At 37.6% G+C, this 23576-nt stretch overlaps 1 protein-coding gene across 4 annotated transcripts in view; it reads left to right on the top strand.

The window, feature by feature from the left end:
* htt (huntingtin) overlaps positions 1-23576 on the top strand; it is a 51799-nt gene that overhangs the window by 6000 nt on the left and 22223 nt on the right. For all 4 annotated transcript variants that reach the window (XR_011238140.1, XM_034981355.2, XM_069506806.1 and 1 more), the window contains exons 7-22: positions 8650-8842; positions 9437-9585; positions 10313-10459; positions 10896-11005; positions 11152-11276; positions 13836-14653; positions 15464-15660; positions 15756-15875; positions 16888-17143; positions 17852-18026; positions 18643-18894; positions 19718-19893; positions 20642-21166; positions 22068-22228; positions 22463-22556; positions 22811-22910. Coding sequence is in view for 3 of the 4 variants with exons in the window: in XM_034981355.2 (XP_034837246.2) it covers positions 8650-8842; positions 9437-9585; positions 10313-10459; positions 10896-11005; positions 11152-11276; positions 13836-14653; positions 15464-15660; positions 15756-15875; positions 16888-17143; positions 17852-18026; positions 18643-18894; positions 19718-19893; positions 20642-21166; positions 22068-22228; positions 22463-22556; positions 22811-22910 (3598 nt within the window). In the remaining variant the exon portion in view is untranslated. The remainder of the gene's footprint in view (positions 1-8649; positions 8843-9436; positions 9586-10312; positions 10460-10895; positions 11006-11151; positions 11277-13835; positions 14654-15463; positions 15661-15755; positions 15876-16887; positions 17144-17851; positions 18027-18642; positions 18895-19717; positions 19894-20641; positions 21167-22067; positions 22229-22462; positions 22557-22810; positions 22911-23576) is intronic.

Below are 23576 nucleotides of genomic sequence, written 5' to 3'. Positions count from 1 at the left end.
ATACAGAGGCTGGCGGGAAGTGGCTAGGTGAGGAAGGCTGAGGACCGGGTGTGGTGGCGCTCTTTAGGGAAAGCCTATGTCCAACAGTGGACGACCGCAGGCTGATGATGATGGAAAAAATCACGTTGATCCGTTGCACCCCTCACACGTCCCTATCCGCCTTCTCCACTCCTGTCACGCTGGCGAATAAGTTTGGAATAGAATAGGATTTCGATGGAGTGCGTGGATTTTTGTGAACGGAGTTCAACCATGTAGTCGTGGTTTGGTACAATAGTAAATGGTACAATATTAATTCACCAACAACAGTTCCTAAGACCCATAGAATAGGAGTGCAGTACCCTGCAGCATCAGTATTGAAGAGTTGGAACTTAAAGTTCAATAATGGTATATATGTTTGGCATCTACAATATTATCTCACAATCAACAGTGGCTTAGGAGTGCAATACCCTGCATCATCAGGGTTGAAGAGTTGGGATATCGAGTTGAATTATGAAGTCGTTGCTTGGTACCTAAACCAGAGATAGTTTATTCTAAGCGTACCTTTAATATCAATTCAACATCAACTATTCCTAAAACAGCTGATTGAAATCCAAAAGTACAAAAGCTACCCGTGATTATTATGATGATGGTTGAGAAGTTGGCACTTGAAGTTTTAACATGTATGGTTTCTAACAAAAAAGAATGAATGAAATCGGACTACGCGTTAATGAATTACAGCTCAGTATACATTTTAACTTTCAACCCCTCTCCTAAGGGAACCATGCTGAATTTCGGGATAAAAAGTATCCTATATCCTATATCCTTATAGTATGACGTCAAATCGTACCAAGTTTCATTGGAATCCATTCAGTAGTTTCAGCGTGATGCGCGGCCGTGATACAGACAGACAGACAGACAGACAGACAGACAAAAATGAAAAAAATTCCAGTTTTGGGTTCAGTATCGATTATAGAGTGCCCTCGAAAAAAAAATTTCAAAATATCTTCAATGTACAGAATTTCACCTGTTACAGTTTTATTATAAGTAATAAAATAATAATAATAATATTGATTCAGATACAAGTTAGCCCTTGACTGCAATCTCACCTGGTGGTAGGTGACGATACAGTCTTGCTTACGACTATTTCGGATCGGAAATTCTTGGATTCAGGTTAAATGCAGTGCAAAAAGAGAGATCATTAGGATTCCGTACCTCAAAAGGAAAAAGGAACCCTTATAGGATCAGTTTGTTGTCTGTCCGTCTTACAAATAAAGTACGCAACGCTTCGTACAAATAGTACTTTTTTATTTATTTATTCAGATACAAGTTAGCCCTTGACTACAATCTCACCTGGTGGTAAGTGACGATACAGTCTTGCTTACGGCTATTTCGGATCGGGAATTCTTGGATTCAGATTAAATGCAGTGCAAAAAGAGAGATCATTAGGATTCCGTACCTCAAAAGGAAAAGGGAACCCTTATAGGATCAGTTTGTTGTCTGTCTGTCTGTCTATCTGTCAGTCTGTCAGTGTGTCTGTCAAGAAACCTGTAGGGTACTTCCCACTGACCTAGAATGATAAAATTTGGCAGGTAGGTAATAACAGTTATAACACACGTAAGGGGAAAAATCTGAAACAATGAATTTGTGGTTACATCACGAAAAATAAATAAAAATGTGTTCATTAACGAATAGTTAGTATTTTCAACTTTCAAGTAAGATTAGTAAACCAAGTGTGATATCATATAAAAGGACCTTACTTGTACATCAAAAACCGATTTTATTTATTTTTATCCATACTAATATTATAAATGCGAAAGTGTATCTGTCTATCTGTCCGTCTGTTTGTCTGCTAGCTTTTCACAGCTCATCCATTTAACCAATTTTGATGAAATTTGGTACAAAAATAGCTTGCATCCCGGGGAAGGACATAGGCTACTTTTATGATAAATAAGATTTAGTGGATACCGCTATTTTTCTGGAAATAACGTTAGATGCGAAACTTCAATGGGGCTCTCATATAAATAACTTATCGAACAGACAGTTCTGCTGCATATGCGGTAAAAAAGATTCGCCAGTTGACAGACATAGAAACGGCGAGACTAGTATATTTTAGTTACTTTCACAGCATTATGTCATATGGCATATTATTAGAAAAGAAAAAGAAAGAAAAGAAAAAACGTTTATTTTTTAAAGCTGTACCACACATTACCAGTTACCAACTGGTTAGGTTATCCCAGCGCCTCTTATACTTGAGTAATAAAGTCAAAAAACCTCAAGTAGAAGAAGCGCCGGAATAAAGTATGTCATGTGTGGCACAACCCAAAAAAAAAGGTCCCTACTCAGCATAAATGCATATTGTCTTGCACAAGTACAAAAACATACAGCGCTGGTTTTCAGTAGAAACCCTGATTCAGATGGCACCACGGAATTATTATGGGGTAATGCTGCTGATATAAATTCTATTTTTGTGCTGCAGAAAAGGGCTGTTCGAGCCATATATAGTATGGGACCACGAGAGTCGCTGAGAACTAAATTTAGAGAAGTTAAAATTATGACAGTGCATAATCAATATATTTTTGAAAATTTATTGTACGTATATAAAAACATAAATAAATTAACAAAAAAAGTGACTGTCATAAGTTCAAAGTGACTGTCATAAGTTCAAAGTTTTCATAAAACGTAAACTAATTAAAAAATCCTATTACATTGTAAAGGATTATTTAAATGATAAGCAAGCTTGGGAATGAGTTGCTCGGCTTTGTGATAGTTCTAATAAGTTTAATTTATGATTTTGTAAAGTGGTGATAATAAAAAGAATACCCGGCTGAGTTAGCTGTGGGCTCTTCTCAGTCTTGGGCACGTTTGGAACCCTCTGTCGCGAACGCGAAGTAATATATAGAGTAATATATAAAAGTAGGATACATGTGGCTATAGGATAGGTACTTATAAACACGATGGTAAGTACCGAGACAGCGGTGTGAGGAATGAAGGGCCCGGGAACGAGACATGGGCTAAAAACAATAACAACCGTAACGTTGGGAAGAGCAGACGTAGATATATCAGGTGTATCAATAATCAAAGTAGAAATCAGTTAATCAGTGTTGTGATGTGTTTATAGAGATGGTAATATCAGAGGCGACTCAGTAAGTCAGTTAATCACCTATTTCTCAGATTGTTATTTCCCAATGCAGGCATGCATAATAAGTGTTTATCAGATTCTATATCGAAGCATCAGGTTGGTTATGAACAACGATAATTCATAACAAAACGACATCAGATGGATAGCAACGAATCGTTGGATTCGGCCGGCACGAGACCTTGGCGTGTGGGGGGTCTCTACGGGGTACCAGTGTCCGGTAGTGGACGTGATGATGATGATGATGATGATGATAACGATACTCATATCAGACCAATGACCAAGTGCTATATCCAATCAGGCCACTGACTCGTGCGGTCAGTATATCAATCAATCAACCCAGTATATCAATCAGCCAGTATATCAATCAGCCAGTAGGTACATCAATCAGCCAGGATATCAATCAGCCAGTATATCAATCAATCAATCAACCCAGTATATCAATCAGCCAGTACATCAATCAGCCAGGATATCAATCAGCCAGTATATCAATCAATCAACCCAGTACATCAATCAGTGACAAGTAGCGAGGCTTGGGGTGACTGTAGGGGAGGTTGGAGGTCACACTAGGGGGTGTTTACCCCCGCCATCAGTTATCATGACATACCAGTCAATCAGTTCAGCGAAGCAAGAGCAAACCAAAGGCTCAGAAACCAGATGTTTATACCACTATCAGCATCACATTTACGTGTAAGACGTAATGAACAACTCAGATATTCGTCGTGTGCCTAATGTCTAGGCCCTTGGCGACACCCTCGTAGCGTTTGCGAAATAATTATCACCACTATATTTTACAAATCCAACAACTGACAATCGAAAAGAGTAATTTATTACCTATTTTGAACAAATCATTTGACTTTGACTTTTGATCCCGGAAAATCAAAGTTCCCACGGGATTTTTAAAAAACCTAAATCCACGCGGACGAAGTTGCGGGCATCATCTAGTGCATAATAAATAGTTTTTGATTTATCATGCAAAATGTCAAAAAATACTATTTACCTATTTATTTATTTTTATTTTTCACTAGCTGCCCCGGCGAACTTCGTACCGCCTAACAGTCGATTCTTTTTCAGGAATTTTTTAAAAATTTTCTCTCCGTAAGAACCATATTCGTACTTCAAGGAATATTATAAAAAAAGAATTAGCGAAATCGGTTCAGCTGTTCTCGAGATTTGCGATCAGCAACACATTTAGCGATTCATTTTTATATGTACCGAAATTCTAGTTACATAGTAGTAATAAATTAAGTTACATTGTAAATGCTTATCTCTAAACGGAGATTTAGAGATAAACATTTTACTATTGTAGTACGGAAACCTCGGGGCGCGAGTCTGACTCGTACTTGGCCGGTCGGTCTGTCGGTCGGTCGGTCGATTTATTTTAGAATGCATCGTATCGACAGCTGGTGGTAGTAGTTTACATATATCCTACTAATATTATAAACTAGGTGAAGCTATGATAGCCTAGTGGTTAGGACGTCCGCCTTCTAAACGGAGGTCGGGGGGTTCGATCCCGGGCAAGCACCTCTAACTTTTCGGAGTTATACGCGTTTTAATTAATTAAATATCACTTGCTTTAACGGTAAAGGAAAACATCGTGAGGAAACCTGCATGCCGAGTTCTCCATAATGTTCTCAAAGGTGTGTGAATTCTACCAATCCGCACATGGCCAGCGTGGTAGACTATGGCCAAAACCCTTCTCACTCTGAGAGGAGACCCCTGCTCTGTAGTGAGCCGGCGATGGGTTGATCATGATGATGATGATGAGGTGATGCCCACGACTTCGTACGCGTGGATTTAGATTTTTAAAAATCCTGTGGGAACTCTTTGATTTTCCGGGATAAAAAGTGGCCTATGTCACTCTCCAGGTCAACCATACCCATGCAAAAATCACGTCGATCCGTTGCTCTGTTGCGACGTGATTGAAGGACAAACCAACGAACCAACAAACAAACACACTATCACATTTATAATAGGTGTAGTGATGTGTGTGTGTGGATGTTTGGATGTTTGTTACTCAATCACACAAAAACGGCTGAACAGTTTTGGATGAAATTTGGAATGGAGATAGATAAAAGTGTTAATTTAGGGTATACCCTAAATTAACACATAGGCTACTTTTTATCCCGGAAAATCAAAGAGTTCCCACGGGATTTTTAAAAACCTAATTCCACGCGGACGAAGTTGCGGGCATCAACTAGTAATAAAATATAATTTGGACTTATCCGAATTCCGAAAGTCAGGGTTGTCAAATCACACTTTACATTATAAAGGCGAAATTTTGTATCTGCGTGTGTGTGTGTATAGGTTTGTTACCCTTTCACGCAAAAAGTACAAGACGGATTTGGCTGAAATTTGAAATAGTGATCGCTTTTGAAAGAGTTCTCGCGGGATTAAAAAACCACTATATCCTCGCGGACGAAGTCGCGTATATCATCTAGTTACAAATATAAGTATGTAGGTCATATTGTGTGCTTAGACAATTTAATTATATACTTGAGTTTTCGTGTAACAGAAACAAAAATGGATTGGCGGAAGAGGAAAAAGAAACGGTTTAGACTCGCAAAAGCTTCTCGCAAAAGCAAATCCCTTGCAAAGAGGAGATCTATTAAAATTCATCAGAATCTTTCCAAACCATAATATTATCTTGTGATGATAATGCCATTACTTTTTCGGGGTTATTCCCGTGCGTCACACCCGACGTGAGTAACAATGTGACTCGACGGGAATTTTATTTGACTGAATATGTACTTTTCCGGGATGCTGAATTTGATAATGACATTTATTTTCAAATCCAAAATAGTAGACATGCACTTTTCACAAAAAATAGAAATGGGTGTCGTTTTCAGGGTTTCCAGGATGCTGGTTTTGATAATGACATTAATTTTTTAATCTAAGATGGCGGGCCAGCACTTTTTATAAAAAATAGACGCGAGTGTCGTTTTCAAGGTTCTCTAGGATGGTGAATTTGATGATGACATTTATTTATTTTTAATAAATACTTATATATTATACTTCTATTTTAGTGGATCACGGGATTTTCTTTGGCAAGGAAACGACAAAGCAAAAAATCGAATTGAATTAGATTATGATGCTATCACACCGTACCATTTAGAGCCAGCTTCTGAAAGTTTGACACTGTGTTTGTAAGTTGATATTATTTAGATACTAGCAAATGCCCACGACTTCGTCCGCGTGGGCTACACAAAATTTCGAACCCCTATTTCACCCCCTCCAGAGTTGAATTTTCAAAAATCTCTTCTTAGTGGATGCCTGCGTCATAATAGCTATCTGCATGCCAAATTTCAGCACGATCCGTCCAGTAGTTTGAGCTGTGCGTTGATAGATCAGTCAGTCAGTCAGTCAGTCAGTCAGTCAGTCAGTCAGTCAGTCAGTCAGTCACCTTTTTCTTTTATATATTTAGATTAGGAATTAGGATTAGGATAATATAATTATTATGTTACTAGCTGCCCCGACGAACTTCGCACCGCCTACAGTCGATTCTTTTTCAGGACATTTTTTAAATTTTTCTCTCCATAAGAACCATCCCCCTACTTCAAGGAATATTATCAAAAAGAATTAGCGAAATCGGTGCAGCTGTTCTCGAGATTTGCGATCAGCAACACATTCAACGATTCATTTTTATATAATAATATAGAGATTTACTATTTGTTGTCAGATTTGTCAATGCTGAATTATGTTGTATTTTAGTGACTCAAGGCATTCCTTTTAGAAGAAAACAAGGAAAATAAAATGAATGTGCCCAATATACGTACCACTGAAATCCAACATGATGCTGCAACATTCAATTCCGTACTAAATATTGAAAGGTCTACCCATACCATACTTGTAAGTTGTTATGCTATGTTTTTTGCATACATTCTATATAGATAATACTCACAATATATTTACGTTGATTGTATGTTTATTAATTCCAGAAATGAAATGGAGAGCTTCAATAGTTCTGCGTCGAATGATACATCTAATGTGACTGTTGAAACAGAAAATGATACATATTGTGTTTATGTGTGTAGTGGGCTTTTAGAGGGAAATTGAATTGTACCTACTTCCTACTTATAAAAATAAAATTTTCATTTTTGAGATCAAAGTGGAATTTATTTAGACTTTTTTATACACAAGTAGATGGTATATATAGTTTTTAGTCGCTACTAATAGATAAGTGTAGGCAACAAAATTTATTTTCACAGACAAACGAATGTGTAATCATGTGTTCCTAATAGGTAATCCGCCAGCACAGAGAATTCAACTCCTAGAGTACGCATATACAAGGATTTACATGAAAACAAAATCGTAAAATGTTGGCGGGGGACAGGGGAGAATGCTTTGTTGTGATTGGTGGACTGACTAATAAAAACAATGTGCGGAATGAGGGTACCGAACGGGCGTGGGCGATGATTCATTTAAAATTCCGTGGGATCACCACGATTTAGCAATGCAATACCTTAGGTACAGCATCAGGGTCGAGAAGTGGGTCTTCGAGTTCAATGATAAAGTCTTTACTTGGTAGATATCTACCTACCTCTCAATATCAATTTATAACCGACAGTTTCAAAATCCCATAAGTTTTGGTGGTCATGTCCCCTGCAGCATCAGGATTGAGGAGTTGAAATCCACATTTTATATAGGACAATGTTGCAAAGTTTCTTTATCAATTAAAAAAAATACGCAAATCGGTTCAGAAATCTCGGAGATTTCTGTGTACATAGGTAGAAAAACACAACTCCTTTTTTAAAAGTCGGTTAAAAAAGTATCCTTTGTTAATTCTCTACTTGTCTGTAAAAGTCCCGTCAAAATAGGTTCTGCCGTTCCGAAGATTAGCCCGTTCAAACTTCAAACAGACAGACAGACAGACAGTTTTTAAAAACATTTGATTCAGCTGTTATGGTACAGTTCAAATAACAATATTATGAGCTTGCGGTAGTTATTTCGAAATTACAGACAGACACTTCATAGAAGTATGGATTTCTATAATATAATATAAGTACGAGTTGTTTATACACGCTGAGGTAGTAGTTACCTAATAGGTATGTATGTAAGTGAGATTTTATAGTATTCATCAAAAGATAAGTAGGTAATCATTATCATTCAAAAAAAATTTAAAAATATCTATTTCAGTAGGTAAAACAATTTCACATAGTGCGTAGTAATTGGGACCATCCCAGTAAGTGTTTTAGTATTGCTACGAGTACTCGTGGCAGGCGACCCCGCTCTTCCATAAAATCTTATACAATAATAATTGAAATAAGTAGTTCCTTCATAAATCATATATTTACAAAAATTCATCGGTGACATCTGTCCAACTATCTGTGTGCCATCATCAATATATCCGGACGCTAGTGTGAGCGCATGCACTCGCTACACTGCTCATCACTGAGTCTATTTCTTTCTATCACAATGTTAGGTGAAATAGCATACAGGTTACCCACGTGGGCCGAGCAGTTCGGACGTGCATCCAGCGTCACCTTAAGTCAGATAAGAAAAATATACGTACCTATTATATTAATTCTTTCCAGCTCTATCAACTCTGCATTCATTATATAGAACAAACGACAACAGAGCACAACATACAAAACACAGTGATGGAATGTCTGTCCGTGTTGCTATTGCAAGCCAAAGATGAGTATAAAAGGGCATTGTTAGAAAAAATTCCAAGAACTGTTTGTCTTGATGAACGGCGGAGTGAGAAAGGACATCGTAGGAATATAAGTAAGTTTTGATTATTATTCACTAGATGCTGCCCGCGACTTCGTCCGCGTGGATTTAGATTTTTAAAAATTCCATGGGAACTCTTTGATTTCCCAAGATAACACGCCTATGTCCTTCCCCGGGATGTGAGCTGGCTCTGTACTAAGCTAGCAGAGCGACAGACAGACAGACAGACACACTTTCGCATTTATAATGAGATATTATAGAAGATCTTTATATAGAAGATGCCTATTTACTCTTGTTTTAAAGATACCCGAGTTGTATTTGACAGAACAAAGCGAGTCTACTTGAATGAACTTTCATTTCGTCCATCGGATGGATGGACGAAACCGTTACCGTCCATCCGTCCTCGTCCGTCTCGTAAACAGAGATAGGTAGCGAGTTGAAATTTTCAGACTGTGTGTATCTATAGCCGCTATAACAATAAATATTAATTATTTATTAAATTTAAAAAAAATTGAAAAGTATTATTTCTTGTGCGATGGTACGACCGTTCGTATGCGAGTCTGACTCAGTCGCATTTGACCGATTTTTTTAAAATTTCTGGGAGTTTTTACTAATACGTCATTTTTCTGTTTATTTTTTAATTTATAGGTTATACAAGCGCTATATCATCACGGACCGTGGCCAGTGTTCCCTTAGACGTTAGAGATACGGAAATAACATTCAGCGGCGCCTTACAGTTGGGGAGCTTACTTCAGTTGAATTCCGAGTGTGGCAGCACCGATGAATTGGCTATTCAGGTACAATTCTTGCAATTCACGAAGGCTAGTGAACTTTACTTGTGGCAACGTCGTTTACATGGTCATTGTGTAAGTGTGCGTGCGTGTCGGACCAATCAGTCGCGAGCAAGCGCTGTCAAACGCACACATTTAGTGTACCTTACGTATACCGATACGACTTAAACACAAGCATGAGTCACACGCCTTCGTGAAATGCAAGAACTATAAAAGAAAATCTTTCTTCTCTTGTTGATGTGGCGACCTTTGTCGATTTTTGACGACCTCCTTGGCGTAGTGGTGAGAAATGTGGTCTTATTAATGGGAGGTCCCGACTTCGATTCCCGGCAGGGGAAATTTGGTATTTTATGATTTAAATCATGCCGGAAAATGGGCTATTTTGCATCTCTCGCGTGTCTAAACCACGTATGCATAAAAAATCTTCTTTTAAATTATAATTTTGCATACATTTATTTAAGTCATAATTTGCGAACAACCCTGTTCGTGTTTAAAAAAAGTTATTGAAAAAAAAATTCTTTATCGTTTAGAAACAAGCGGAACCGCCAATGAGGGTTATTATTAGATGACGTGATAATTTTAGCACGTCATCTATCAACAATCTGGTTGGTTGAAGCACACGTCTCCGCTCCATTTCGCTCCGCTCCGCTTCAGTGGAAACGCGCCCTCTACCACTAGGCCATCACTTCTAGGCAAAAAGCCCTAACTAATTATCTTTATTTCTTCTCTGAAGACCCCAGATTCACCAGAAAGCGATTCAGAAGTCCACATGACGGATGCCGATCAAATGTCCAGGGAACTGTCGGAGAAGCTGCAGGAATACGAAGACGATGCCACATACGAAGATGATGGAATAGTCACGCGTGATGGCGGACTGAAGGTAAAAAAACAGGTCAAGTGCGAGTCCCGTACCATCGTACAAGAAATAACATTTTCCCACACTAGCCCACTGTGCACTCGTAACCTAGTGCAAGCAATGATCGGACAGCGCCATCTGTGATGTGTTTTAATAAATTATAATTAATATACAACAAAAAAATTTTTTGTGATGTAACCACAAATTCACGGTTTTCGGATTTTTTCCTGTACTTGTGCTATTAGAGTTAGACTTAGTGCCTGCAAATTTTCATGAGTTTAGGTCGACGGGAAGTACCCTATAGACTTGACAGGCACGATAGACAGACAGACAGACAACGAAGTGATCCTATAAGTATGATTTACAGTAATGAAAAAGAACAACTCGAATAAATAAATAGTATTTAAAAAAAAGTTTAATAATCTAGGCATAGAATTCCCTCATTGTTATTTATTTACAGATAAATATTGGAAGCTCATCAGATGACGACGTGCGACTTAAGTATTGTGTGAGATTGCTCGTTTCTAAGTTTCTTTTAACAGGCAATAAGGGAGGAATCATCTCAGACAGGTTAGTATTTTAGCTTGATAATAGATTACATTCTAGTGGGATAGCCTAGTGGTTAAAACGTCCGCCTCCTAATTTTTAGTTAATTACTTAAAACGCACATAACTCCAAAATGTTGTATCGAGATGACTTATAAAAACTTTTTTTAGGTCTGTCAGGGTGTCAGTAAAATCATCAGCCCTATCATGTATATCTGTTATAATGCAGTTATATCCGCAAGCCGCTACGTTGTATGTGGACAAAGATGCTGATCTTAAATTCCAAAATTATTCAGGTATGTGTGACAGATCGAGATGGCAAACTGATGGGTGGGGAGCCCCGCACACCTACACATTCCCGCGCTAACCCGGTACGGGGGAGCGCGGGTGACGTGCGGGTGTGTGGGACGTCGCCCCGCCTCATACCCCGATTGCCATCTCAACCTGTCGCGGACTATACTTATTTCGGTTTACAGCATAGATTATCTACTATATACTAGAGATAGATGTGCGACTCTAGATTTCTTTTTCAAAGTTACGCGTGTGCTCACATCTAGAGGGCACTAAAAGCGCGCTAGGCGTGCGAGAGCGCGAAAATTTAAATGCTATTTAAATGTACTTTACTAGAATATTTTATATTTTTGAACATGTTTTAAAAAAACATCAATAATTCCATTAACGTTTGTTTAAAACATGTTTAAAAATATATATTACAAGACTGACTCTTTAAGATACTAAATTATAAAACACTATAGAAATAAAAAGGTTTTAAGGTTTTGTAAAATATTTTATTTTCATAAATTCGTAACTAGGTACATAAAATACATACCCAAATTCAAGACCCACGAGATTGTGAAATAGGTAACGCTCAAATCCAAAATTTTTGGTTATTTACTTTTCATAACTTTCATATTACTACCACAACTGGTGTATTTCAACGATCTTCAAACTGGTGATTGCAAATTTGATAATTCGTAACTATATATTATTTCATTATCAGTCTTGCTTTCTAAATGTTGTCCTACTATCTCTTTTCATTGTTTAAATGGTTTCAAGGAGAGGAGTAGCCAGGTTTTGGAAAGCCATGCAAACATCTGAAAAAGTAATAACATAAAATATGCATTAGTCTATACTTACTTATTGTACTTAATTAGTTGATAGCTGATACCTATAATATAAAAATAACTTAGTCAATAAAGTTCAAAACAAATGTTGTAAGTACACTTAATTACAAAACAAAAAATTTACAGAATTAGTAGTTAATAATCCATAGCAATATGATAAATGCAAAAGTGTGTCAACCTGTCTGTATGCTAGCTTTTTACAGTAAATTTGTGTAACCGTTTATGATGAAAGTTAGTACAGAGATAACTTGCATCCAGGTAAGGACATAGGCTTCTTTTGTCACGGAAAACTCAAACAGTTCCCATGGGATTCCCAAAAACCCTAAATCCACGTAGACAAAGTGGTGGTCATCATCTGTTTGGTACAGAGATAGCTTGCATCAGACGGTTGTAACTTGTAGGCCACATTTATCCCGGAAAATTGGACTTCTCACGGGATTTCTAAAATAGTTTTTTCGAGCGGACGAAATCGCAGGAACTATATACCTAGTATCATGATAAAATACCTAATGTGCTAATGGTGCCTTAATGGTGCATAGAGTTTGACTCATTGAAGTAATTTTGAGTTAGATTACGAGTAAGCTGATTTTATACTTACCGAATTAGTCACATCCAGACACACATCGAGATCTCCGTGGCATTTTTCTGCACAAATATATTCACAGAAAAATCATTTCACAAAGCAAAAACAAGTCCGTAATCCGTAGCCGTGGTCAATCGTTCATGCATGAATCGAGTCACTAAATCAATCCTTAGAATAATATAGTTATCGAGGTGGTGAAAGGAAATACAGACTACAGAGTCCTGTTATTAAAGCAGGGTCAGATAAATTTAACAGAAATATAAATATTTACTACAGCACACGAAAACATGAAAACTTGGTTATAATTTATTAATGTCATTAAAATTACACCAATGTGCCCGCCATCTATTGACGTCTTTTGTAAACTGTTCTCTATTTGTTTAGCCGTGCTCGCGCTTAGATGGCACGACAAGCGATTTTCAATTTGCGATTTTTTAATGTTCTAGAGTTGCACCCCTATGGTTTACAGCTTTCATACTATCTTCTTTATTCTTGTATATCACCTAAGTATATCAAGTATTCTAAGTGTGTTTTTCTTTATATTACTCTAAAATCTGTACGAGTTTTCATGGTTTTCTCAAATCCGATATAGAATTCCTCCACATAATATAAAGTATGTACCTATAGGTAGAAACAGTATCCCTAGTGAAAATTCTCCAGTGGAAAATGCTACCATCAGTGATCTCTATCTATTATTAAGCACTAGATACGACATTCTGGAAAAAATTGCAGATTGCAACTCGTTTTTGGTTACAATTCTATACTAATTTTGTAAGTTTCATAGAACACGATTTTTGTTTGAAATAACCCTTATATAGGTATAGTTCTTGCATTTCACGAAGGCGAGTGACTGATGCTTGTTTAAGTCGTATCGGTATACGTAAGGTACAGTAAATGTGTGCGTTTGCGAGCGCTTGCTCGCGACTGATTGGTCCGACATGCACGCACACGTACGTAATATCCGTGTATACGACGTAACCACAAGTAAAGTTCACTCGCCTTCATAAATTGCAAGAACTGTATTAATTTATTTAGTTAAATGGTTACCATATTCACTATGAAACCAAGAAGACTATCGGAGTTTTCTTTCATTCGGAGGTATGATTTCTCAGGTTATAAGTCTGATAGAAACTACAATATTATTTTAGGGTCATCAGAAGGCACTGACTCAAATCCCGATCACATAAACGAATTCATAATCGAAAGAAACGTTTGCTACCAAGACTCCATAACGGAGTCCCTCAGCCAAGAACTGTTAAATCGTAGCACGGATAGCCAATCACAGCAATTCAACAAAAAAGATAGCAAATCTTTAGAGAAATCCACTGACAGCGAACAAAAAAACTCGAGTTCGAAAGATATACAAAGCAATATTTTGGATAGCAAAGCATTCGCCAAAGATTTAGTAGCTAGCGGATTAAGTGCAGATAGTACAAACCCTAATATGACGAATAGTAATTTCACATCAAACTCTAATATGACGGGCAGTATCGACCATATTTCGACTGGGTATCCTATGTCCAGTAGCGGGGATATTCTATCATCTAGCATAGATTTAGACATGAAATTTGATCATTTCGGTGAATCCACAATCAATTTGGATACTAATGCAGACAATATGGAATCCTCTAAAGACGAAAAGATTACTCGAAAAGAGTTAAAACGTATGGAAGATGTTACTTATGATAGTAAAGATGTCCCAGATGATACAAAGGTTCAAACAGTATGTAATGAAGATAAAAATGAGGATTTTGAATACCAACACATGTCGGATTTATTTGTATTGTTAGAGAGTCATAATGATCCCCAAATCAGGGGTTTGGTGAGGGTTTGTATTGGCAATTATTTGGTTGCCGCGTTAGATTTGGCCCATGGAGATTATAATCGCTGGAGGAATTATAGTTTGTTACCAAAGGAAGTTAGTGTTCATTTTAGTATTGAGAAGTTAATGCAGATTGTATTGAAGGTAAGAGCTTCCTTTAAGTCTAAATTTTTATGCTCTCTCTACACTCGAGTCGCGAAAATCGCAAAACAAGATTCTTGGATGGGTCTTCCTTCGTCTGATGTCTATTGTGTTGTTTGCGATAAAAGGACGAATGTGAAAAGTTTTGAAACTGCGAATGTAGAAGAACATTTTTTGTCCGCAGACACCACGTTCAAATCGCGGATAAAATTTATAGCCGCGTGTGTAGAGCGGATTTTAAGTCTAAGCCGTTTTCACACGGGAAAATTTGGTTTTCATTTCTGATATAACGTTTTCGCCCTGTTGCCTTGGAATACTGCCAGTAAAATATACCAAACCGATTAGGCGATTTTTTTTTTGAATTTTCACGAGACATTTCACCGCGATTAATAGCCTCATCTGGTGACACAAGGGCTGGCTCATTTTTTGCGCAACGGATCAGCTTGGCCGTCCAGCGCGTAAATGCAGCCAGTATTCTTGACACTACTCCGCGGGCATGATTTGTACAGTAATTAGATAAGGCTAGCTTTAAATTTTATTGTAATACTAGCTGACTCGGCGAACTTCGTACCGCCTAACAGTCGATTCTTTATTTTTTTAATACTTTTTTTATTTTCCTCTCCGTAAGAACCATCCTCGTACTTCAAGGAATATTATAAGAAAAGAATTAGTGAAATCGGTCCAGCTGTACTCGAGATTTACGATCAGCAACACATTTAGCAATTCATTTTCATATATAGAAGATTTTCAAGAAAGGCTATGTTTATTTTTCTTTTCCCGTGTTTAAGTTAAACTGTACTAATTCCTTCTCAGGGTTTATCAGACGAGATCCACTCGTCAGTGATCCACACGTTAACATCACTGACAACATTATCAACATCACTGTGCAACAGTGTCCACTGGTGGCTTATGAACGATGCGTTGAACTCGCTGATCAGTGTGATGAACAATAGCTATTGGCTAGTAAGAGTCAATCTAGCTAAGCTTTATGAATCATTGCCGTATTCAAAGTAAGTAACTTTTAGAGCATATATTTTCACTAGTAACAGGGTTTTCAGGGTCAATATGATAAGTTGGCAATAAAATAAGGTCCATCTTCTTTCAGACTTTTCACATTACATCCAGAATATTACGCCCGAAGTAAACTGATAATAGACGCATTGCTGCATTTATTACGAGACCAAGATCAAAAGGTTCGAACGGCGGCCGCTCAAGCGATTGCGAGGTACGTATCCTGTCCCCCAATTGGGTATTTGACTCCAATTTTTTTATTACTTTATTATAAACTAGCTGATCCCCGCGGCTTCGCCCGCGTAGATTTAGGTTTTTAAAGATCCCGTATAGCCTATGTCACTCAGGAATAATGTAGCTTTCTACTGGTGAAAGAATTTTCAAAATCGGTTCAGTAGTTCTAAAGATTACCCCCTACAAACAAACTTAACGACATTACCTCTTTATATAATATAAAATCGGTCCAGTAGTTTTTGAGCCTATTCAGTACAAACAAACAAACAAACAAACAAACAAAGTTTTCCTCTTTATAATATTAGTGTAGACAACGGGCCGTGCAGCAGAAATCGTAATATTTTAATTTCGCCATAACTTCAAAACCAAACGTCCAATTTTAATCATTCAAAGACCAAATATTATCTCCATAAACTGTTCTTAGTGATGAAATCATTTATTTTGATAAGGATTAATAGCATGAGTAAAATAAACGCGTTTAAATGTAGTCCAAAAAAAATTCAAGATTTTTAAATAAAAAAATGGTTGCTGTGCCTCACTCGACATAGATGGGTATAGTGTGTCGCGGACTTTTTTGTAGATATTTATAAGATCTACAATTAATTAGAACATTTTATGGTTCTATCTTTTATAGTTTAGGCAGCGTACGCAAAATAAGTAACTTTTCTGGTTGATTTTTTACACCTTGTGTCCGAAAAACCCAAATATCTTAATGTTACACCACTAATTTTCAAATTTGATTCGAGTAATTTATCTTTCGAGTGTGTTTATTATAAAGATTTTAATGATAATATTATTTTGGTTTTATACCAAAAAACCTATCCGCCCATCGAGCAAGACAATAATATTATATCAAATATCAATATATCAACATATAAAATATGTTTGAATTCGATTCGCGCAACTTATCCCTACAGTTAATAAGACTTATCTTAAGAGTTAGTGTTAAGAGTACTTCTGTAATAAAGATTTTCATTGTTACAATATTTTAGCATTGTACCAAAGATCTATCCACCCCGACGTACAACACCCATTTCAATGATGACAAATATATCAAAGGAACACACACAAAAGTTCACGTTCGACTCGCACAACTTATCCCTAGAATTAGTGAGAGAGATCTATTTCTACAACGACCTGCCTGATCAACTGAAGAATGGGTCGATATTGGAATGGAAGGACAGTCTTATGGCGATAGTCGGTGATTTAGTTGGGAGGCTTATGGCTTCAAATTGCAAGTATTATTCGGTAAGTAATTGTTGAAATAACATTTCTTTAGGAGCGACTTGGGAACTCTGACCTATTTCCAAAATGGCCGCCAAACAGTACAGCTGTTTTGATGACGACTTTCAAAAATTACTTAATACTTATTTTGAAGTAAAACTTCTTTAGGCGCAACTTGAAAGTAACTCTGACTTTCTTCAAAAATGGCCGCCAAACAGAACAGCTGTCCTGATGCCGTCACCTTAATTTATGTTCATTATTCGGTAAGTAATTTATGAAGTAAAACTTCTTTAGGCGCGACTCAACTCAGATTTTTCCAAAATGGCCGCCAAACAGACATCTGATGGCGCCATGTTAACTTATGTTCATTATTCGGTAAGTAATTTTTGAAGTGAAACTTCTTTAGGTGCGACTTGAGAGTAACTCATATCTTTTTAAAAATTGCCGCCAAGCAGAACAGCTGTGTTGACACCGCTATCTTAGTGAAAAGTACGAAGTATGTTGTAGAATCCACGCGTAATAGAGAATTTGGTAGTATTAGTCAATTCATCCGCCTCAGAAAGGCAAAGGTCGTAGACCATACAGCCTGATAAGTCGTAGGTGATTTTTCTTGAGCTATAGAGAGTTTGGTATATAAAACTTTCTGCAACGTCACTTTAAAACGTCAAGTCAACATAGTAATTAAGCTCAAATCAGACAGAAGAAGATAAATAAACCCTATATTTCCTTTAGCAAGGTCTCCTAGAAGCACTCAGACTTGTATGCCGTCGCTGGTCCCCATGGAAACACATAGAAGCATACACTGAGCAGGGCATCTTGAGTTATTGTCTGGATAACTTGGACTATTGCAACACTGTTGTTAGCGTACGGACTATGCTTCTGGATATATGCCGATTGGTTTATCCAGGTATGTGTTGTAAATTCAATTGATTAGATTACACTCACTTACAGTACGCGGCAGAAAATAATGTACATCGGCCTTTAGAATGATATTTCGGCTTTGTAGAGCGTTGTCTCTGTCATTCATTTTTGCCGGTCTCAATGACAGACAATGCTCTGCAAATCCGCTATCTCCTTGCGACAAGGCTATCTTGGCGCGTGGCGAAAATCGGAACTAACGTTGCCGCCAAGTGATCCCTTTGTTCTTGTTTGAATATTCTAAGCCTTTGTTCTCCAACAGCGCCCCCCTGTCAATGTCATTCAAGTGCCAAGAGAGCCTCGGCGGACTGTAACAGAGAGAGCGCCAAACTAACTTCTTTAAAATAAAGCATCGATATATAAATGACAAGACATGCCCAAGCGAACAAAATTTTTCACGGTTTTGGAACTAAATAAATCAGCGCCACCTCTTAGATACTAATGAACGACCCGTTTGAAATCCAGACGCCACTGAGGTTGCATTGGTGCTAAATAAACATTTTAGGACCAATGAGTCGGTGCCCATTTTGCTTGTTCAATGGCCCTGTCCTTACGAAGTAATATATAAGTCAATGAAATAAAGTTTTGTTTTTTATTAATTGAAGTGGAAATCCACAACATAATGCGCCACAGAACAACCAACCGCGACATCTTCGAGCGGGACACTCAGGAGTTGAAAGAAAAATGGCAACACTTGGAAAATCAGAAAGTTGCCAACCTAGCGGAGAAGTTCTTGCAAGTGACCTTGAAAATGTTAAACGTTTTGGTGCATTTGATTGAGGATGTTAATCCTAATGTGCATTTGAATAGGAGTGGTATTGCTTTGCCGGGGAGTCCTGTTAGAAGGAAAACGCAAGGTAAGGCAAATTTTATTTACAAGCTTCTTTGCGGCACTGTCTTATACAGGATGTAACCAGAACGCTGGCAAAATCAAAGACAGGTGAAAGTACTGATGATTACTGATGTGGTACCAAAAAAAAAACGCTAAAAATATATTAAAAAATCCTATATTTTGTGAAATTTCTCGATATATTGCAAATAAAATATCTGACTGATGCTAGAGGTCAACAAACGTTCCATAAGTAGGTCACTCGGAGTAGGTGGGGCGTTGACCCGAGTTTAGCAAGCTATATACATTGCGGGTTAGAAAAATACTAAATCACTGAAGCTACAAAATGAGGCAAATGGTTATTGGTATTGGATTGTGTTCAGGTAGTCTTCTTCTTCTAAATATATAAAAAGAAAAGGTGACTGACTGACTGACTGACTGATCTATCAACGCACAGCTCAAACTACTGGACGGATCACGCTGAAATTCGGCATGCAGATAGCTATTATAACGTAGGCGTCCGCTAAGAAAGGATTCTTCAAAATGCAACCCCTAAAGGGATAAAATAGGGGTTTGAAGTTTGTATGAAAGTCTGTCAGTTTTGAAGTGTCTATAAAGAAGTTTTGTAGTTAATATTTTTGCAATTAGCAGTATCTCATATTTTATTAAGCTCATATTAAAATCTCATAGTTAAAAATCAAACCTAAGGGTGTAAAATAGAGGTTTAAAATTTGTGTAGTCCACGCGGGCGAAGTCGCGGGCATAAGCTAGTATACCATAACTGCTAAGTTTTTGCTAGCGTTCTGGTTACACCCTGTATGTACAGTTTAAATAAAGACGATTTTTTTCAGATTCGGTTCAAAGAAAGGGCAGCATCACTTCAGAATCAGATGATAAGGGGTCTCTACGTAAACGAACGCCCGTGCCCGCAACTAGCCTGAAAGCTAACTTTGCGGGGCATTTCTTCAACGAACCCTTTTATATGAAGCTCTATGAAAATTTGCGGGCCACATACTCGAATTACAAAGTAAGTATTCAGTATCTAGAAAATAAAAATAACTTGCAGAATATATAATAAGGTTTTTGGTATCAGTAACTTCTTATAATAATAATGGTTAGGTTAATTTTTAGCCCAGTTTTCTGAATAAACGTACTTACTGTCGAGAATATGATCATTTAGAATTGTAGGGCTAGTATAAGATTTTGTACCTGACTAGCGTTATTTCTAGTGTCGAAATACCGCGTCAAATAATTTTAACTTGTTTTAATGCCCAAGTTCCCATACATCTGCAGTTAGCGCTCCAAGCGGAAACAACAATATTAAGACCTGTGATAGTGAATTTTTTACTTTAAATCAAGGACTATTAAGACTATTTTACTCTGACTTTATTGTGTTTTGATGCTTAAATTCTATCGTAACGTAGCGTTGCTGAGATGTGAAACCTCTCTACATTCGTGAACATTCTAACTCTTTTGGTTTTTGGCTACAACGTCGCATACGAATAAGATAAATTCGGATTAAGCTGCCTGCTGCGGTTTTCCAGCATAAAAAAAATAGGGAGCAAACGAGCAGGCGGCTTCCCTGATGCTAAATATTACCGCCGTCCTTGACCATTTGCAGCAGAGGAACCGCCAATGCGTTGTCAGCTTGAATGACCCCATTTTAATGACGAGATAATGTTTCATCATACCACAACTTCAGTAATCTCGAGTCAAGATCAGAATATCAGCTTATTCTCTTGCCAGTTTTTACTGACACTTGAACTTTATTTCAGATAAATCTAGACCCAAAATCAAGCATTTTCCACGAATTCCTCTCAACAACACTCAACTGTTTAGCTATCCAACTCGAATTGGCAACGGAAAGAGAATTCGGGCCTGTCACCGAAGAAATCCTTTTCTACCTCAAAGTCATGATGCCCCTATCCCCCGATCTAACAGTCTACTGCGTTACCCAACTACTAAAATGCCTTTTCGGGACCAACATGGTTAATCAGTACACCGATTTCATGAGCATAGCTGATAAGAAACAGGATATGGAAACTCCAAGTTTCTTCCAAGATGTAATGTTAGTGAATTCGTTAAAAAACATTGAAGACGATAAAAGTAGCATTAGTTCGAATTCTAGTCAGAAATTATCTTTGGATTCGAAAAATCCGCGGATGATGGACGAGAAACATTTGTTGATGGCGATGGAGAATTTTTCGAAAAATCGTACGGACCGGAAGTGGAGTACTAATAAAAAGGAATTAGAGCGGTATATACGGTTGTTTGAACCCGTTGTTATACAATCTTTGAAGGTATGTATTTTTATATGGCCCGAACCGAAAATATTTTAAATTCTGCAAGATGTCTTTCTTAAATAGTTGAATTGAAGTAGTTTAAAATTTTTGATAAAATTATTACGTACAGGTAGTCTGAGACTAGTTGAGATGACAATTGGGGTATGAGGCGATCATTTTTCACGTTAATTTTTTTTTGATGTTCGGACAGTAGCCCTGATGAAAAGAGCAAATTTCTTTGTAAGATACGGTATCGATGTATGCTAGAAATTTGATAGTTTAGTGCAAGTTATGGGCTCAGTTTGACCGCTCAATCACGGATGTCGCCGGCTAGGAAGTCGTGACTCGTAAATACATCATATTATGCACGCACTGAGAAACGCTGGAAAATTTATTTGCATGTTCGCACTGATTTGGAATAACATAATATAATAACGTTTCCGGCTACGGTGTTAACGTAAAACGTACTTATACCAATGATAAAGTAATCATTGGTATAAGTACGTTTTGTAATCTTTATGAAGAAACGAACGTTTATAATACCGTTAATAAGTCGAGATGTATGAGAAAAGTGCAGTTTGCTTGATAAAGCCGCTTGATCATATCAAGCAGTTTGATCAAGCTATACAAATCTAGTGCTTGAAGTGAAGCCGCTTGACCGTGTCGGAAGCTCTTAAGACTTTTTAAAGTTTTATCATAGTTTTATCATATTTTTTTAAAGTACGCGGAGAGCATTGCATGAACAGGTCATTCAATGTTTTCAGCGTACATTCAAAATCCTTGAATGTTTTATCATTTTGTATTTTGTGTCTTTTTGTGTTTGTATTTAAATTTATCATTGATCTAGTAAGCGTAAGTGGCACTGCCGTTCCAATTAGATGTAAAATAAATAAATGTTAATAGTAATAAATCATTTTAGAGTTACACAATGCAGAACGACATACCGCTTCAATGTTCAGTACTACGCCTTCTCAACCAGTTACTCGCCCTACGAGTAAACTATTGCATGTTGGACAGCGACCAAGTGTTCATTGGCTTCCTTATGCGGCAATTGGAGTTAATAGAGCAGCATGAGATACCGTGAGTCATTTTTTTAAAAATTCAGATACTTCTTCAAGTTTTTAAAAGCGGTCTATACCTGAAGGGTGGCTGTTACTAAGGCTCCGCTGTCCGTCCGTCCGTCCGTCCGTCCGCCTTTCTGGCAGCGGGCTGTATATCGTGAACCGAAATAGGTAGAGAGTTGATATTTTCACATTTATGTATTATTTGACCACCAAAAAATTAACTGTTAATGATTGTATGTTTTTATTTCAGAAACTGTTGTGACCTAGTGAATAGTATTCTGCTGTTTTTAGTGCAACTTTCATCTTCCAAACATCATACGAAGACAATTATTGAGATTCCAAAGGTAGGTTTGGGTTTAGAATTCCTCTCAATAAGTTTACAGGGTTCCGTACCCGAAAGGTGCCAACGGAACCCTATTACTAAGCCTTCGATGTTCGTCCGTCCGCCTGTCCGTCCCGTTTTTTCCCTCGGAATTAATGTTCCGTCCCGTTTTAGCAATATTTAAAAGAAAAAGATGCAGGTACTCTAAGATTTAGTTTCGAGAAAGACAACCGAATCGGCGCCATTAACTTGCTTTCTTCTTTGTACTGATCACAGCTCATCCAATTATGTGACGGTTTGATGGCATCAGGGGCGCAAGACGAATGTATCGCTGGCTTGGAACCTGTCGCTGTCAAAGTTTTCAGTAATATGGGAGGTAAGCTTTTTTTTAAATTCAGATACAAGTTAAAACGTGACTACAATCTGACCTGGTGGTAATTGACGATGCAGTCTAAGATGAAAGTGGGCTAACAGTGGCGTAGCTAGGTAACCAAGGGCCCTGGGGCAAATCAAAAAATGGGGCCCCACTCCTGTCTAAACTGGTTAGGTTTTATCAAGTAAAAATATTAAATATACAAATACTTTAAAAATGCTAAGCTACTTTATCGCTTTTTTTCGTGCACTGCAGGGCAGGTAATTAAAATATCAAACAATAACAACATAAATTACTATTAATACTTGGTAGGTATTGGCACAGAATCCGTCAATTTGACAAAACTACCAACCCATAGGAAGAATTTAGGGGAATCCCCTAGGTATAACTTTCGAATTTCTCCCAACTGAGTTGCCATGATTAAAGTCGGGTTGCAACCTGTCATATTTATTTTGAAAATGGGAGAAATTTTCAAAAGTTCAGTTCGATCGGGATTTTCTGGTGAGGATTCGAGGGTCCCCTGAGCTTGAGGGCCCCGGGGCACTGCCCCGCCTAGCCCCTAGGTAGCTACGCCACTGCGGGCTAACCTGGAAGGAGTATGACAGTTTTTGTTAAACCCACACTCGTTTGGTACACGGCATCGTACCGGAACACTAAATCGCTTGGCGG

This window comes from Maniola hyperantus, chromosome 24, assembly GCF_902806685.2.
Source record: "Maniola hyperantus chromosome 24, iAphHyp1.2, whole genome shotgun sequence".
Taxonomy (NCBI): Eukaryota; Metazoa; Arthropoda; class Insecta; order Lepidoptera; family Nymphalidae; genus Maniola; species Maniola hyperantus.
Note: the sequence above shows the minus strand (reverse complement) of the source record. Positions and strands in the feature narration are given on the sequence as shown.